The 17,884-nt window shown below is 40.2% G+C and overlaps 1 protein-coding gene across 1 annotated transcript in view; it reads right to left on the bottom strand.

The window, feature by feature from the left end:
* The window catches only part of cog2 (component of oligomeric golgi complex 2), a 67,326-nt gene extending 50,196 nt beyond the window's left edge, over positions 1-17,130 (bottom strand). The window contains exons 1-7 of the mRNA XM_059982219.1: positions 16,992-17,130; positions 12,363-12,524; positions 12,219-12,284; positions 8,145-8,225; positions 4,532-4,635; positions 2,807-2,915; positions 1,096-1,275 (exon numbers count right to left, since the gene is read on the bottom strand). Coding sequence (XP_059838202.1) covers positions 1,096-1,275; positions 2,807-2,915; positions 4,532-4,635; positions 8,145-8,225; positions 12,219-12,284; positions 12,363-12,524; positions 16,992-17,075 — 786 coding nt within the window. The 5' untranslated portion in view covers positions 17,076-17,130. The remainder of the gene's footprint in view (positions 1-1,095; positions 1,276-2,806; positions 2,916-4,531; positions 4,636-8,144; positions 8,226-12,218; positions 12,285-12,362; positions 12,525-16,991) is intronic.
* Positions 17,131-17,884: the final 754 nt, after the last annotated feature.

The following is a 17,884-nucleotide window of genomic DNA, read 5'->3' as shown; positions in this document are numbered from 1 at the left end:
CCAAATTACATTATGCTGAAGATCTAAAGAACATATCAGCTTCTCTACATCAATCTAGGCCTTTCAATATTCCATAGGTTTCAATGAGATCCCCCTCATTCTTCTAAATTCCAGCAAGTACTGGTCCAGAGCCATCAAATGCTAATGTATTAACCCTTTCATTTCCAGAATTATTCATGTGATCCTCCTCCGCCTTCTCCAATGCCAGAGCACCTTTTCTTAGATAAGGGATCCAAAACTGATCTCAATACTCCAAGTGTAATCTGACCAATGTTTTATAAAGCCTCAGCATCACATCCCTGCTGCTATATTCTAGTCTTCTAGAAATGAATGCTAACATTGTACTTGCCTTCCTTCCCACTGACTCAACATGTAAGTTAATAGGAATCCCAAGTCCCTTTGTACCTCTGATTTTTGAATTTTCTACCCATTTAGAAAATAATCTAGGTATTTATTCCTTGAACCAAAGTGCATGATCATACACTTCCCTACACTATATTCCATTTCCCACTTCTTTGCTCATTCTCCCAATCTGTCTAAGTCCTTCCCCAGACTCCCTGCTTCTTGAACACTATCTACCCCTCCACCTATCTTTGTATCATCTGCAAACTTGGCCATAAAGCCATCAATTTGGTAATCCAAATCGTTGACATATAATATGAAAAGAAGTGGTTCCAATACTGACCCCTACGGAACACACTAGTCAATGGGAGCCAACCAGAAATAGGCCCCTTTATTCCGACTCTTTGCTTCCTGCCAGTTAGGCAATCTTCTATTCATGCTAGTATCTTTCCTGTAATAATATGGGCTCATACCTCATTAAGCAGCCTCACGTGGGGCACCTTGTCAAAAGCCTTCTGAAAATCCAGGTAAACAACATCCATTGATTCTCCTTTGTCTATCCAGCCTGTTAGTTCCTTAAAGAGTTCCTCTTAAGGAAACCATGCTGACCTTGGCCTACTTTATCACCTCCAAATAAACAAAGAAGCTCCTTTGCTTAACATAGAAACAGAAGTGTGTGTAAAAAAAACTCAGATTCACAGTGAAATATGAAACTTTTCCTCAGTTACTTGGAATAATAACTCACTCACTCACCTCTTCCACATATGGTTTCACAAGTACTTGGCCAATAAGTGCTTCTGCATCCTTTGTCTTATCTATGGTGGCATAGGTCCGTAGACAGGGACGAACAATCTCAACATTGGCAGTCTGCAGACCTTCCAACAGTAGTCCTTCCAGAGATTGCTGAAGCATAGCTGTGATCCCAGCTATTCGCTGCAGATAAGGTGTAGCATACATAATGTCAATTCTGCTGACCTACTCAAATTCAGGATTGAAAATAAAAAAGTGCAATACTAAAAGATCAGAACATTAAAAATCAGGGACAAAATATGCTTAAGATGATGGTAGGTGGCCCATCACTTTCTACTAGCCGTAAATTAAATGAACAAATTACTTGATTAAACCAAAGAATATTTCTTTTTTACTCAATGACCACACTCAGACAGGCTCTCTGGTTCCAGCCCATTCAACTCTAAAAAGATAACAATACGTGCATTGAGAATAATTGGTCACGTGATTTAATTCTTAAAGTATACACCCAAAATTACATTAGTCATATATATTCTAGCAAAGAGCAAATTGAGGTGCTTAACTTGGTTTAAGTAGTCGCTAAGCCAGGGACAGAAAGAAACTATTTCTTCTGGAAATGGAGCCCAGAAATGGGGACTTAGGCTTAACATTGGAATAGTTTAGTCAGGAATGATATCAGGAATCACTCCACACAAAGGGAAGCAGAAATGTTAAAGACTTTCTCAGGGGGTCAAATGAAAACACAGAAGATGCAATTGTTATGCTTTTGTTTGGCCACAACATTGATTAAGACTCATGGAAACAGATAGTTAAGGTACAGATCAGAAAGTGAAATGAGTTACAAGACTGTGGAATGATTGTTCTGCACCTTTTTATTATATAAGTAGAATAAAATATATATTCCTATTACTTATTTCAGGCTGGATATGTATGTGATAGGTCTTCATTCCAGTGTACTAGAGAGCTAAAAGAAATTAGCTGGACCATCAGTCACAGCACAAAGACTATCGGCAATGAAAGCCAAATCCCATGAGACTCCCTAAAACCAGATTCCTCCAACCTCTAGGATCATTGCTAAATTAAGATAACCCTGATTCTTGAGTCTCAAAATAATTTCAGAAGCGGTTAACAATAAATGAAAGTGAAAAATCATAAAGGGCAAGAGGAAATTCTGCAGGGGAACTTTGTCATTCACTTAGGTGACAAATGAATGTGTTTGTAGACATGATGGTGATCACTCAAAACAAAGAAATAGGTATTGGTGCCTGGACCAAGGGGGTGGGATTTTAAGGTAACTGAAGGAAACTAAAGGAGGTAAGTTCTTTACACAGAACACCCTGCGAGGTACAGTGGTAGCGGCAGATACATAGGTACATCGCTTAGATGGACACATAGATGATAGAACAATGGAAGGTTGTGTAGGAGGACAGAGTTAGAGTAGGTTAAAAGGTTGGCACAACAGGTGGGCCAAAGGGCCTGTTCTGAGCTGTAATGTTCTATGTGCTATGGACTACATCTCCATTGTCTACATGCAACAGAATTCCCTAAAACTGTTTTCTACTAATTGCATCTACTGTATAAAACCAGAACATTCTCCTTATGGTTGAAATCAGCTTGATTTTATAAAGAAGCTGTGTAATTAAGTGAATGTTTCCTTCTGATATCCCAACCACTGCTGAATTTTGTCAAACCAGATATAAAATTGCTCACTTACAGGTCTCACTTTGTCCAAAAGAGGCATTCCCTTGCTTTGTACTGCATGAAAATGTAATTGGTTAAACTCCGTACCAATCCTTTCCAGCATCTGACCAGCTAAGGGTGCACTATAGAAAGAAAAGACGTCCATAAGCATACTAAAGTCAATGATATCTTCAAATTAAATCAGACATTTTAATTATTTGTACACTACAGCCTAGGATGGAATATAGCTGAGAAGGGGGTTAAATCTAGATCCTCATTAGCACTCTTCCATCACCAATTTATCTTATTAAAGATTAGCTTTATTAGTCATGCATACATCAAAACATATAGTGATATGCACCATTTAAGCACTTCACTTAATAGACTCACTTTCAAGGACTCTTCATCTCATGTTTTTGATATTTATTGCTTATTTATTTGTTATTATTTTGGTTTTTTTGTATTTGCACAATATGATGTCTTTAGCACACAGGCTGAATGTCCAAGATGGTACGGTCTTTCTTTGAGTCTATTATGGTTATCATTCTATTATGGACTGAGTATGCCTGCAAGAAATTGAGTCTCGGAGTTGAATTATGGTGACATATATGTATTTGATATTAATTTACTTTGAACTTTGAAATTAGTGAGGATTGTGCTGGGGATAGTCTCTGGTGCCAACATGGCATGCCCAGAACTTATTAACCCTAACCCATACATCAATGGAATGGGACAGGAAACTGGAGCACCTGGAGGAAACCCACGCATTCGTGGGGAGAACGCACAAACTCCTTACAGAGGTGGGAATCAAACCCCAATCAGTGATCACTGGTGCTGTAATGTGATTGTACTAACTGCTACACTACCATCTGTCACTTCTTCTTCATAACCCTGTGGGTGAACTCCCACCATAACCTAAACATATGGCTCACACCACACCTTCCAATTAGGCAGCGCATTGGTGGCATCCTAACCTGTATCCAACTAATTGTCTTCAATTATTCTCACTACCCAACCTCCTCTTCCCCACCACCCAACTGCATGACTGATTCTCACCCCCTTCAGCCCCACCATCTGATCATGTGCCTGACATTTGTATTTTTCTCTCCAAGGGTCCATGAGAGGGCATTATTTTAAGGTAATTGGAAGCCCTAGGTGTTTTCATATGCTCTGCAGCTACCTAGAATAATTCCTCTTGCCAAGACTTACTTAGTCACTTTATCATTTCCTGACAGCTACTTTATGTTCTGATATTCTTGCTTCTAGCATCACTTGGTGTAAAATAAAATCAGTTTATGTATATAAGCTAATGTTAATATTATGCATCTACAGCCATAATCACTTACTTGTGCATTATGTTTTACAGGATTGTTTTTAATATTTATATTTATTTTGTTTTTTATGCAGCATCAGATCGAGAGTAACAATCATTTTGTTCTCCTCTACACTTGTGTAATGAAGAATGAAAATAAACTATTTTTGAATCCTGAAAGTACAGGGTGGATGTCAGAGGTAGATTTTTGCAGTTAGATAGGTACACTGGCTCACTTCCAATTTGCATTGCCAACTCCTCATTTCAGTAATATTGTAGGAAAGACCAGTGTTTACCAGGCTTGCTCTATTGTGCACTAAAACTTAGGAGCACATTGGACTTCTTGGAATTTTCTTGCCAGCAGACCATACACAAAACCAACATGCCACTGCACTATACTACTTTAACACATGCATGATTGTGATGACTTGAGAAACTAGCACTTACCTACTTGTTTCCAAGGGAGAAACGTCTTTGGATGACTGAGAGTGGAGGATCTTTTCAATTTTCTCCACTGATCGTATTACTTGAAGCAATCTTAAGACACACATCTGCAAAGGGAGACATACGTAAAGCAAAGATCTTTATTACTGATTTTTTTTGATGTTCAAGTAACTTCTAGTCATCAAGATTCAAAGATTCCAATTCTCATTTGGTTTTCTGCAATTTACAAATGGAGTAAAATGCTGACCTTCAAAGATGGGATTGCTGAAAAAGAATCAAGTCAATTACCGAAACTGTCTATATTAATAGATATTCTACATCTCTAATTTATGATCAATCTACCGGTATTAACAATGCAGCTCTGTGGGTGGCTATGTTCCTTTTGAGTCAAGAGTTTGGCTCAACAAGCACATAATCTAGACTGACACTAATGCAGAACTCAAGATGTGTTGCTCTTTAAAGGACTGGTTTTTGTATGGATCATTAAACTTGCATCCCATCAGCTCATTCATGTGAACATAAAAGATCTCATGGTACCTTGCAAAAAGAAAAGCTCAGGAGTCTTTCCCTTCAATGTTCTGTCTAAAGTTTATCCCTTAATAATATTTTACCTAGTTATTATTACATTGCTCTCAACCCATCTACTACATTTCCTAAATTATAAATGTGATTACATTTCATTGGCTATAAATGAATATGAAATAAACTTGACCTGAGTTAAAGGGAAAGGTTGAACAGGTTATGACTTTATTCCCCAGAGCATAGGAGAATGCGGGGAAATTTGATAAAGATATACAAAGTTGTGAGTGGCATAGATAGAGTGAATGCATGCAGGCTTTCTCCAGAGGTTGGGTGAGACTAGAACTAGAGGTTATAGGCAAAGAGTGAAAGGTGACATATTTAAGGGGAACTTCTTCATTCAGAGGGTGGTGCAAGCGTGGAACGAGCTGCCAGCAAAAGTGGTGGCTGTGGGTTCAATTACAACACTTAAGAGAAGTTTGGTTAAGTACATGAATGGGAAATATATGGAGGTCGGTGGTCCAGGTGTAAGGGTCAATGAGACTAGGTAGACAGTTCAGCATGGACAAGATGGGCAGAAGGATCTCTGCTGTAGTGCTCTATGAAATATCCCAGAGTTGTGAAAGATGCTATCAATATACAATCATGTCTTTCAGTTCTTTCACAGGTCCTGACCCAAGGCAATGTCTAATACTAATGGGGTACCAATACCTTCTAGGAGTTTAATCATACAGATAAGGTTTCAAAGTAATAGAGTTTAATGGAATCTGAATGAGAACACATGAAAAATAATTTCATTTTTTAATACATCAAAATTTGTCACTGGCTCAATATTTGTGAACACAAGCAGTGAGTTTGTAATCTAATGCCAATGTGTCCAGAGCTGTAGTTACTTTGTACATAAAGCTTGAATAATGTGTTAGGGTCAGTAAGTCAGATCTCAATATGCTTATATTTAATCAGATGCAGTGTAAAACCCATCTCTCCGGTACTGTGTAATTGGCAACTCCTATCATCTGGTACATTATAGGTCAGGTGGTATTACTTTACAAAGAGGCCACCAAGTCAACTAAAGCATTACTTTGCATTAGCAACATGTTTCTGTACAGGATGAAACTCTCTCTGGTCCAGCATTCTGTGTCTGGCTACTCGCATAGTATAGATCTCTACTAATTAACAAATTCTGACTAAGATCTGGCAGACTCGGTAGGCCTGTCTGCTCCTATAACTTGTGGTCTTACTCATTATTCTAAACATTTTGGGTAACAACATCCAAAGATATTCAGACTGATCAACATATAGACACGTCTGACCATCTGAAGATATGTACTCTGTGCAAAGATAAAAGAGTCTGCTGGAATCTGAAACAAAATCATAAGGCTAGAAGGACAAGCAACATATCTGAAGATAAATATGTTTAAGTCAATATTTTGAGATAGTCCCTCCATAAGGTATGAGGGAAAAGGAAAGATTGCAAGCAATACATAAAGTGGTGGAATGGAGGCTGGTAGGTAATAGGTGGAGCCAGATGAGGAGGGAGGTGCATCCAGGTAGGGGTAGGAGTGGTAGGTGAGTTGTGGAGCCAGGTGGGGAGAGGATGAAGAGCAAATAGAACAAGATGGGAAGATGGAATGAGAGGAAGAACCGAACAAAGGCAGCAAAAACAGATAGTCAAGTAAGTGTTTGTGGGAGAACGGCACTGGGAGTGTGTGTTACCTGATGTTCATTCTATTGGATTGTGAGCTAGCCAAGCAGAATGTGAGGCAATGAAAATTTACATTTGGCCTCTCTGTAGCAATGGAGAAGTCAGAGCACAGACAGATCTGTTTTGGGGGTGGAAGGAGAGTTAAACTGACATGCAACAAGAAGAAGCTTGAGATAGTTGCAAATCTCTGCCTCACCTGGAGGGGCTGTTTAGGTTGTCAGATTGTAGTGGGGAGGGGGAATTTGAAAGGACAGGTGTTACACCTTCTTTGGGTGCAGGTGAAGTGCCAGGAGATAAGAAGTTGGCAGGGAGGGATTAGCAGACCATGGAGTCCCAAAGAAAGTGGTCCAGGCAAAAAGAGAAAGAGGATGGGGGAGGTGGGAAAGATCACATTGGAGCTGACAGAAACATCAAAGGATGATGTGGTGGATGCAGAGGCTGCTAGGGTGAAATGTCAGGACCATGAAAACAGTCTTTTGTCATGGAAGGGATGTGGAAGTTCAGCATCAACTGGTGGGAAATGAGGTAAACATAAGTCAAACAAATTATGGCTGCTGGAAATGGGGAAAATAAAATCAATTTAACCCTATTGATTTAGTGGCCAATAGAAGAGAATTTCAAGTTATATATTGTATACATTCTTTGATATTAAATGGAACTATTGAACTATATAGAACATTACGGCACAGTACAGACCCTTCGGTCCACAATTTATGCCAACCTTTTAACCTCATTCAACATATAATCTAACGTACACAACAAAAAGCTGTACGTGTAAGATAAGCATTGTAAAATAGATCATACGATTCCTAGTGCTTATAGTGCTTATCTAAAAACCAGTCTAACATTCCAGTTCAGCACTGAGGGACTGCTGGATTATTGGCTCAAACTGTCTGCCCTCTATCAGTATAATTGATCCCACAGGAAATATTTCAATGAAAACTAATGGCTTTCCCTTTGATTTCCAGGTCAAAATGTATTCAGCTTCCAACTTCAATTGAACAGATAATGATTATGATCACTTTGCTGTTTGTGATCCTTGCTATACGAACCTTGGATACTTCATATCTTACATAGGTGCAGTAGACCTAACCACCATATCAAAGATAGGTGAAGGGGGAGATAGTGTTAAGGAAGCAGTGAGTCTGCAGAACTTGAATTGAATAGAATGGGCAAAGAAATGCAGACGGATTACAGTGTACATGAATATCGTTTGTAGTGCTTAATAAACTGAAAGTAGTTTTGAAAAACAGATGAATCTAAAATGTATAAATGTTTTAATTCAGAATAAGATTAAAAAATTTTATTTTGCCAACTTTTTGACAAGTGTAGCCTGGAAACCTATAGAGCCCATTCAGTGACATGCTTGTGGCTCTATATTAAACAACTCACCTTTTTCTTTCTGATGTCATCTTCTTTTGCCAGACGGTCATCTATTGCTTGAATCCCTTCACTAACTGCCAGCTTCAGGCTCTGCATAACAAACAGGTCCGAGAAAGAGACATACAAGTTAGAAGCATGAGTAGACAGATACAAGTGGTGCAAATTCATTACTTTTGAAGCACGTTGTTCAAAACGTTGCCTAATTTATCAATATAGTTAAGAATCTGACACTGGTATACATTCCCTCACATTTACATTAAAGGTAACATATTACACTATTTTTCTGCCTACAATACTGTAAGAGCTGAAGAATAGTGAGCTATCAGTTTTCTGCCAAAGTTCCTATGGTAAACAGCAGACAGAATCAAGGAACTGACAAAGAACACTGGCATTAGTCCCTGGATATTTTTCACATATTCCTTCATTGGCATTCTTAAGAACTAACAAATATATTCACTATTTCATATTTATTTAAGCGTCTTTCATGTAAAATCATAAAGTAATAACACGAGTAGAATTAGGCCATTTGGCCCATCAAGTCTGCTCCACTATTCCATCATGGCTGATTTATTATCACCTCAACCCCAATCTCCCCTTAACTTTTGACACCCTTACTAATCAAGAACCTATCAACCTCCACTTTAAATATATCTATGGCAATGAATACCACCTCTGGATAAAGAAATTCCTCCTCATCTCTGTCCTAAGGATTCTGAGGCTGTGCCCTCTGTTCCGACACTCCCCTCCTATAGGAAACATCCACTCTATCTAGGTCTTTCAATATCTGATAGGTTTCAATGAGATCTCTGCCCCCATTCTTCTAAGCTCCAACTAATACAGGCCCAAAGACATCAGATGCTCATCACATGTTAACCCTATCATTCCCAGGATCATTCTCAGGAACCCTCTACAGTGCCTACATAAAGAAAAAAAAAATTCTGTGGTTAGAAAATACTCAATTTATATTTAATTCCATCATTAATAACCTCCATTACCCAGGACATGCCCTCTTCAGATTGCTATTATCAGGGAGCCTGAAGACACACGCTCAACATTTTAAGAGCAGCTTCTTCCCCTCCACCATCAGATTTCTGAACAGCCTAGAACTAACTTATGAACACTACTTCACTACATTTGCTCTCTATTTGCCTACTTACAATTTAATTTAGGATCCTGTTGAAGATGGCAGAAGATGCGGAGAATTATGTATTGGACGTGGAGGATGGTAGGTGAGGATAAGAACTCTATCCCTATTAAGGCAGCGGGAAGATGGGGTGAGTGCGGATGTCTGGGAAGTGCAGGTGAGGGCACCATCAATAGTGGTGGAAGGGAAATCCTGTTCGTTGAAGGACATCTCTGATATCCTGGAAAGGAATGCCGCATCCTGGGAACAGATGTGGCAGAGACAAAGAAACTGAGAAAAGGGAATGGCATTTTTACAGGGGACGATGGAAAGGGATTAGTCAAGATAGCAACTGGAATTAGTACTTTTATGAAAGATATTGGTAGACAGTTTGTCTTCAGAGATGGAGACAGAGAGATCGAGAAAGGGGAGGGAGGTAACAGAAATAAGCCAAATGAATTTAAGGGTAGTTGGAAGTGGAGGCAAAGTTGACTAAATTGACCAGCTCATCATGAGTACATGATGCAGCACCAATGCAATCAACAATGTGGTGCAGAAAGAGTTTGGGAGCATTATTAGGGAAGGCTTGGAACATGGACTATTCAGGCACGGCTACCCCTTGAGTTTGAAGGAAGTGGAAGAAGCCAAAAGAGAAACTGAGGTGAGGACCAGTTCTACCAGTCAGTGATGGACGAGAACTGGTCAGATCATTTGTTGAGAACGTGGAGAGCTTTAATCCAATTAAGTTTCTGTCTTCCTCTTTGAGGCCCATCGAACTAAACTATTTCCAAGCTATTTTGTCCCTTGCTTGACAAGGGATTGCAAGTGTCTTAAAAATTAGTAAGTCATAGAAAGCAAGTATCAAAGAGAAAAATACAGACTTACAGGACAAGACAAATTGAAAAAGTACTTGAAAAAACATAAATCAGAAATGCCTAACATATATTTTTCTTTTGATGTCTAACCTAATTATTCTAGTCCATTGTATTTACAGTCTGCCATAATTCACAAAGAGATCACTACTTGGTATAAACTGTGCTGGTTATGTTCCCTGATTACATGGTTGCAGCTTGATAGCACCTAACAATTATAATTAAAGAACCAAACACAGATTCCACCTAAAGAGTCATGGACAGGTGGCAATGAAGCAATCTACTTTGGTCTGAACAATGTCAAGGTTTTGCTTGTTATTGGAGTGCATTTATTCATTCCAGCAATTATTCCATCACATTCCCTTACATTCCTTGCAAATGGTGGAAAGAAAATGGAAAGTCAAATAGATATTCAGACATAGTGGCCTGTTCTATAGTCACAGTATTTGCCAAGCAATCATACAGTGCAGAAATGGGCCCTTCGGTGTAACAAATTCAAACCAACCATTGAGTACTTATTGATAGTAATCCCATTTTCCAAAACTTGCCCCATAGCCTTTTAATCCTTAATAATTCAATTGCGTGTCTACATATTTCTTAAATATTGTGAGAGTTTCTGCCTCACCCACCCTCTCGGGCAGTGTATTTCACATTCCAACCACCTTCTGGTGAAAAAAATTCCCAGCCCCTCACCTTAATCTATGGCCTCTGCTTTGAGACATTCCTGCTATGGCATGACATGGTTCCGTAGTAGTTAGCGTAACACTATTACAGCACTAGCGATCAGAGGTCAATCCCCATTGCAGTCTGTAAGGAGTTAGTATGCTCTCCCCATTCCGGCACGATTTTCCTCCAGGTGCCCGGATTCCCTCCTACAGTCCAAAGGTGTATGGGTTAGGACATTTTACCTTGGTGCCAGAAACATGGCAACAGCTGCAGCTGCCCCCAGCACATCTTCAGAAAGCATGTGCTGACTTGAACGTTCAGATAGTATTTGTCTGATTCAATAAAATTTCTGGTCAACAGTTAGATCCCAGAATGTTTATGATGAGTAACCAGCCAACAGTAATGGTACTCAATGCAAAGGTGGCTGCCTGGCACTTGTGTGACACTAATATTGCTTGATAAAACTCCCATTTCTGAGCGTCTTCAGAATCAAGCTAAGGTCATTGACCTGAATTGTTAAGGTTATTTTTCCCTCTAATGATGTTACACCATAGTCTATGCTTTTATTTTGTCTATAGTATTTTGCTTTTGGATCATATTAAGTCAGACCAAAGGGAAAAGGTGAAAGTTATGTGATTTAGACTGGTGAAGCAGGCCTTCTGATTAGTGACAAAGTTAATACCACATTAGTAGAAGAAAAGTGGTCCATACCTGCATGTAGCAAGAGCTAAAGAACTACACAAGAGCAAAATATTGTATCAAAGCAAGCTGAAATTGGTGATCTCACCAAGAGAAGCCAATGGATGTGTGGAATACAGAAATTAATACTGCGGATGCAGAATTTAAGAGGCAATAAAGATTAGCGTTATTTGTCACATGTACATTGAAACATACAGTGAAATGTGTCTTTTTGCATGAACAGCCAACACAGTCTGGAGATAGTGCTGGGGGCAGTCTGTAAGTGTCACTCCACTTCTGGGCCAACACAGCATGCCCACAACTCACTAACCCGAACCTGTACATCTTTAAAATGTGGGAGGAAAGTGGAACACCCGGAGGAAGACCATGTTGTCATGGGGATAACATTCAAACTCCTTACAGACAGCAATGGGAATCAAACTCCAAACAGTGATCTGGTCCCATAAAGCAATTGCACTAACTGCCACACTATTGCGAGGTTTAAATCTACATCTGCCTTTTGAAATAATTTGAACTAATGTGATAAAATATTCCATTCCTCATTTAATGTGCTTTGTCAAAAAATACATAGGTAACCATTGCCAAAATCATTATCTTAATCCAAAGGCTTGACTTAAAATACTTCCAGTCAAAAATTCAACTTTTTATTGTTCAGAACCCATTGTTAGTCAGTGGCACAATACTATCAATATTAACTACACAGGATTAAGTATAGTGACATACCATCACCTCTTCTTTCAATTGACCCAGTGGTACTGTCAGATGATTCAAGGCTTTGTCCATACCAACCTGGAAAAGAAATCAGTAAAAGTGTGAAAACAATGCAAACTAGCCAAAACCATATAGATTTCACTCAAAGAAATTTACCAGGTTGGTGGAAAGGTTGACAAAGTCTGCATAATCTTTATTTATCAGTTCAACCATAGCAGTTTTCAAAAGCTTGTAGTAAAGTTCCAAATCATCCCGAAGTGTTTCCAACTGGACATGTTTTCTACATTCAGACACAAAATGATCCACATCAAAATTATCCTGTAAAGAAACAAAATAAGCACATGTCATACTTCCAGCTTACTAAACAGATTCAGATTTAGGTTAATTCACTTACCACATTTACTATGAAAAATAGAGTGAAATGCATCATTTGCCTTAACAACTAATAGAACCAAGGATGTGCTGGGAGCAGCCCGCAGGTATTGCCAACACAGCAAATTCACAATGTTCAGCAGAACAACGCGAGCAGCAACAGGAACAAGCCCCCTTCCAACCCTCCCATCATATGCTCACGCACACCAAACGCATCCACCAGGACAGGCTGCCTCCAGGCCAGACTCTCAGACTACTAAATTACAACTATTTAGATTTTACTGCATAAAAGTTCTGAGTAGGAACATCTATTATGTCCATATTATTCATAAAAAGTATACATTTCATAAATAAATAAGGCTTTATGAATACATTCCTTTACATCTTTACATCATTCCTTTAACATCTGCTGGACAATGCTGAGGATGTTCTACGAGGCTGTGGTGACCAGTGCTATCATGTTTGCTGTTGTGTGCTGGGGCAGCAGGCTGAGGGTAGCAGACACCAACAGAATCAACAAACTCATTCATAAGGCCAGTGATGTTGTGGGGGTGGAACTGGACTCTCTGATGGTGGTGTCTGAAAAGAGGATGCTGTCAAAATTGCATGCCATCTTGGACAATGACTCCCATCCACTCCATAATGCACTGGTTAGGCACAGGAGTACATTCAGCCAGAGACTCATTCCACCGAGATGTAACACTGAGCATCATAGGAAATCATTCCTGCCTGTGGCCATCAAACTTTACAACTCCTCCCTCAGAGTGTCAGACACACTGAGCCAATAGGCTGGTCCTGGACTTATTTCCACTTGGCATGATTAACTTATTATTTAATTATTTATGGTTTTATATCGCTATATTTCTACACTATTCTTGGTTGGCGCGGCTGTAACGAAACCCAATTTCCCTCGTGATCAATAAAATATGTCCGTCTGTCTGTATTCTGGTCCCTCAAAGATAGCATAAATGTCAGAAGTTTTTCTTAGACATAACAGATCAAATTATCTGGAGTGTTGTACTCAGTTCTGATCACCCCATTTTCAGAAAGATGGTCTTTGGTTGCAGAACAGGTTTGCCAGGATGCTGCTTGGATTAGAGAGCATGTGCTACGAGGCTGGACAAACTTGGGTTGTTTCTCCAGAGTGCTGGAGGTTGACAGGAGACCAGATGGAGGTTCTTAAGATTATGAGAGGTATAGACAGACAGTATATTTTCACAGGGTTGAAATTTTCTAAAACTGGAGGGCATGCATTTAAGGTGACGGGGTAAGTTCAGTCTCCTCCTTGCTAACAATCAACACAGATGCACTTCGGCTTAGCTCTCTGCTCTACTCTCTCTACATTCATGACTGTGTGGCTAGGCACTGCGCAAGCGCCATGTATAAATTCACCGAAGACACCACTACTGGCAGAATCTCAGATGGCCATGGCAAGGTGTACTGGAGTGAGATATAGGTTGGCTGGTTGAATGGTGTCCCAACAACAACCTTGCATGCAATGTCAGTAAATCATGGAATTGATTGTAGACTTCAGGAAGAGGAAGTCACATGTCTCTGAGGACCACAAAACCTCACCCTTATTAAAAGACTCCATCATCTTCCCAACCACTGAATAGAGATTAACTGACCTATGATTTCTTTTTTCTGCCTCCCTCCCTTCTTAAAGAGTGGAGTGACATTTGCAATTTTTCAGTCCTCTGAAACAATCTAGTGATGCTTGGAAGATCATTACTAATGCCTCCACAATATCTTCAGTCACCTCTTTCAGAGAACCCTGTGGTGCACTCCATCTGGTCCATGTGACTTATCTACTTTCAGACCTTTCAGCTTCCCAAGAACCTTCTGCTTAGTAATAACACAACAGCTACACTCACTTCTGCTGCCTGACACTCTCAAATTACTGGCATACTGCTAGTGTCTTCCAGTGAAGAATGATGCAAAATACTTACTAAGTTCGCCTGCCATTTCTTTGTCTGTCATTAATACCTCTCCATTTTCATTTTCCAGTGGTCCAATATCTACTCACGCCTCTCTTTTACTCTTTATATACCTGAAAAAACTTAGCTAGCTTATCTTCATGCTACACACACAAAATGCTGGTGGAATGCAGCAGGCCAGGCAGCATCTATAAGGAGAAGCACTTGTTGACGTTTCGGGCCGAGACCTTTCGTCAGGACTAACTGGCAGGAAAGACAGTAAGAGATTTGAAAATAGGAGGGGGAAGGAGGAAATGCGAAATGATAGAAGACCGGAGGGGGTGGGGTGAGGCTGAGAGCCGGAAAGGTGATTTGCAAAAGGGATACAAGGCTGGAGAAGGGAAAGGATCATGGGACAGGAGGCCTACGGAGAAAGAAAGGGGAGGGGAGCACCAGAGGGAGATGGAGAACAGGCAGAGTGATGGGCAGAAAGAGGAAAAAAAAAGGAGGGGGGAAAATCTAAATATATCAGGGATGGGGTAAGAAGGTGGGGCATTAATGGAAGTTAGAGAAGTCAATGTTCATACCATCAGGTTCTCCATCTCCATCCAGTTTCAACGCATCCTTTCTAAGATGAGGGACTCAAAACCGTTCACAATACTCCTAATGAGGCTTCACCAGTGCTTTATAATGCCTCAGCATTCATTCCTGTATATTTATATTCTAGTCCTCTCAAAATGAATGCTAACATTGCATTTGCCATCCTCACCACAGTGTCAACGTGCAAATTATATGCCCCATTTTGCTTTTATGCTGTCCCTATGACTTCCCTTGTCAGCCATTGTTGATTAAGAATCACAACTGGCCTCATGAAAATGTGCATAGTTATCTTTGTATAGACACAATGAAAACTAATGAATTCCTAATCAAGTCCACAAACGAAAATCTAGGTGTTAATGAAGCAATCATTAAAATCAATTGAATAAATGATTATAAAGATTAGCTTTATGTTCATTGAAAGATACAGTGAAATATGTAGTTTGTATCAAAAGACCAGCACAGATCGAATATGTGCTGCAGGCAGCCTACAAGTGTCACCATCCTTCCATCACCAACACAGCTTGCTCAAAACTTACTAACCCTATCCCATAGGAATGTGGGATAAAACCTAAGGAAATCCATGCAATCACAGATAGAACAAACACCTTATAGACAGTGGCCGAAATTTAATCTGATTGCTGACACTGTAAAGTGTTAAGCTAACACTTTAATGTAAAGTGTAAAGGCAGTGTGTTATGCTACCATGATGTTTCATGATGTTGTGCCAAATGTAATAGAATATACAGGGAAGACAGAAGACATAACTTTTAATGCAGGTTGATAGTAAAAGTGCTAGAGTAATTTGAGGAAAGGGAGTACGTGTTCAAGGCCCATTTTAGAGATTCAAATCTAGGCTGAGGTAAGTCCTGCTATTACATTTCTTGGTGTGTAGGTGAATGGTAGATTCAGGGTGGTATTGATACATGCGTGAGAATTTTAAGTTTACTGTTCATAGGTGGATAATAATAAACAGGGACTTGATGGACTGAATTCATAGGCCCATGCCAAATGCTCTCTTTGCAGTATTAACCTGTAACTAATCCTATTCACCCATTTGACCACAGGACCGCTACAATGTGTGACGTTTACTGGGAGCGTTATATACAAAGGGCCCAAGGCATTGTCGAGGATCATTAACAACCCATCCCACAATCTCTCTGACCCACTACTGTCAGGAAGGAGGTACAAAAGCATCACAACTAGGTCTGCCAGACTGGGTAACAGCTTCTTCCCTCAAATTGAGACTAATGAATACCCTGCCACCACCGAGGTCTTGTCACTAGGACAGTAAGCTGTTTACTGCTCAGTGTGCTGCGCTACATGCAATTTGAATTATATTTTATTAACTGTGGTAATACTTTCTTTTAAGTGCTGTGTGCGATACTTGTTTTGTGGGTATACCTGAACAGTTCCCATTTGATTTTCTTATACATGTACAGTCAAATGACAATAAATTTGAACTTGAATTTGTTCCAACATCAATCCTGACCTCATCCTACGCATTTATTCCCAGTGTCCTGTCCTTTACTGCAGCTTCGGACTCATTTCCCCACTCTTTTCCAGTGTTTTCAGCCTGAAGCATTAACACGTTCCTCCTTCCACGTAGACTGCCTGCCCGATTGTTTTCTGCTGTGTATGAGACTCTAAGCCGAGGTTCCAGTGCAGGGACTGTGTTGTTTCTTTAAAGTGAGACCCCATCGATGCTACCGAGTATTGACCTGGGCCGGGGAGAAGCGTGGTTGACGGGATTAAAGCCAGAGTTGGTGCTGGTTGTTGGCCGAGCCTGTTGTGGTCTGAGCCTGAGGAGGCGGCACCCGTGCTGTCGGTGCATAGGCCCGGGCTGCCGCCAACCCAGGCATGCCCATTGACCAGGGTCGGGGGGCCACGGCAGCATTACCTTCAGGAACTCGTCCTTGTTGAAACAGAGAGAGCCAGGCCCCGCGGGCAGGATGAACGAACCGGCCGCCCGCCGCGGCTCCATCCCTGCACGTCGCTGTGTACGAGATGTCGATGTGCCAACCTGTCAGATAGGAGTGGGAGAACTTGACCTCCAGCAGCAGCGCCCTCTGGAGGGGCAGCCTGAGTTCTCGCTTTTCGGTTTGAAAATACACTCTGCAAAGAGCCTCCTGGGTTGCATTTGGACATAATGGGGATTAGGGTCTATGCCCCCTCATACTTTCTTTATTGCTTACAACAAAAAAGGCCCAACTGGCCCATAGTGACTGATTTCCATCAATTGCCCACATTTGTCACAAACCTTTCTTATCCATAGTCAGACAGGTACATCTTCTAAATGATGTTAACCTACCTGCCTCAACCACTTCCAAAAACAAAGGGATTGCCCAGCCTGAGTAAAGCTACGACACAGGAACAGTATCAACTAAACAAAGCCATATCTTTGCAATTAAATTGTTATTCTGGTTAATGGTGACTCATGTTTGTTTCTGAGTCATGCTGAGACGGAGAGAACGTGGTTGATTCAAGTTCCATTTTAGAGCAAAACTTGTCCAAGTCCAAGATTCCCTGTGTCAAGATTTAAGAAATGCTGCATGTTATTTTGGATAAGACTTCATATTGAAATCCCACCCACCTCATTAGATACTTTATTTCCTCTCTTTGAAAATGTGATTTTATATATATATATATATATATATATACATAAGTAATGTTTTTACTGCCAATAAATGCAAGTGGCTCCCTGGCTTTAACAAACATTCACTCTCTATTCCAAGGGTCGACAAGATATCACCCCAAGGAAATTGCCCCAAACGATGGTATCACGCAAATGGA

This window comes from Hypanus sabinus, chromosome 10 (assembly GCF_030144855.1).
Source record: "Hypanus sabinus isolate sHypSab1 chromosome 10, sHypSab1.hap1, whole genome shotgun sequence".
Classification (NCBI taxonomy): Eukaryota; Metazoa; Chordata; class Chondrichthyes; order Myliobatiformes; family Dasyatidae; genus Hypanus; species Hypanus sabinus.
Note: the sequence above shows the minus strand (reverse complement) of the source record. Positions and strands in the feature narration are given on the sequence as shown.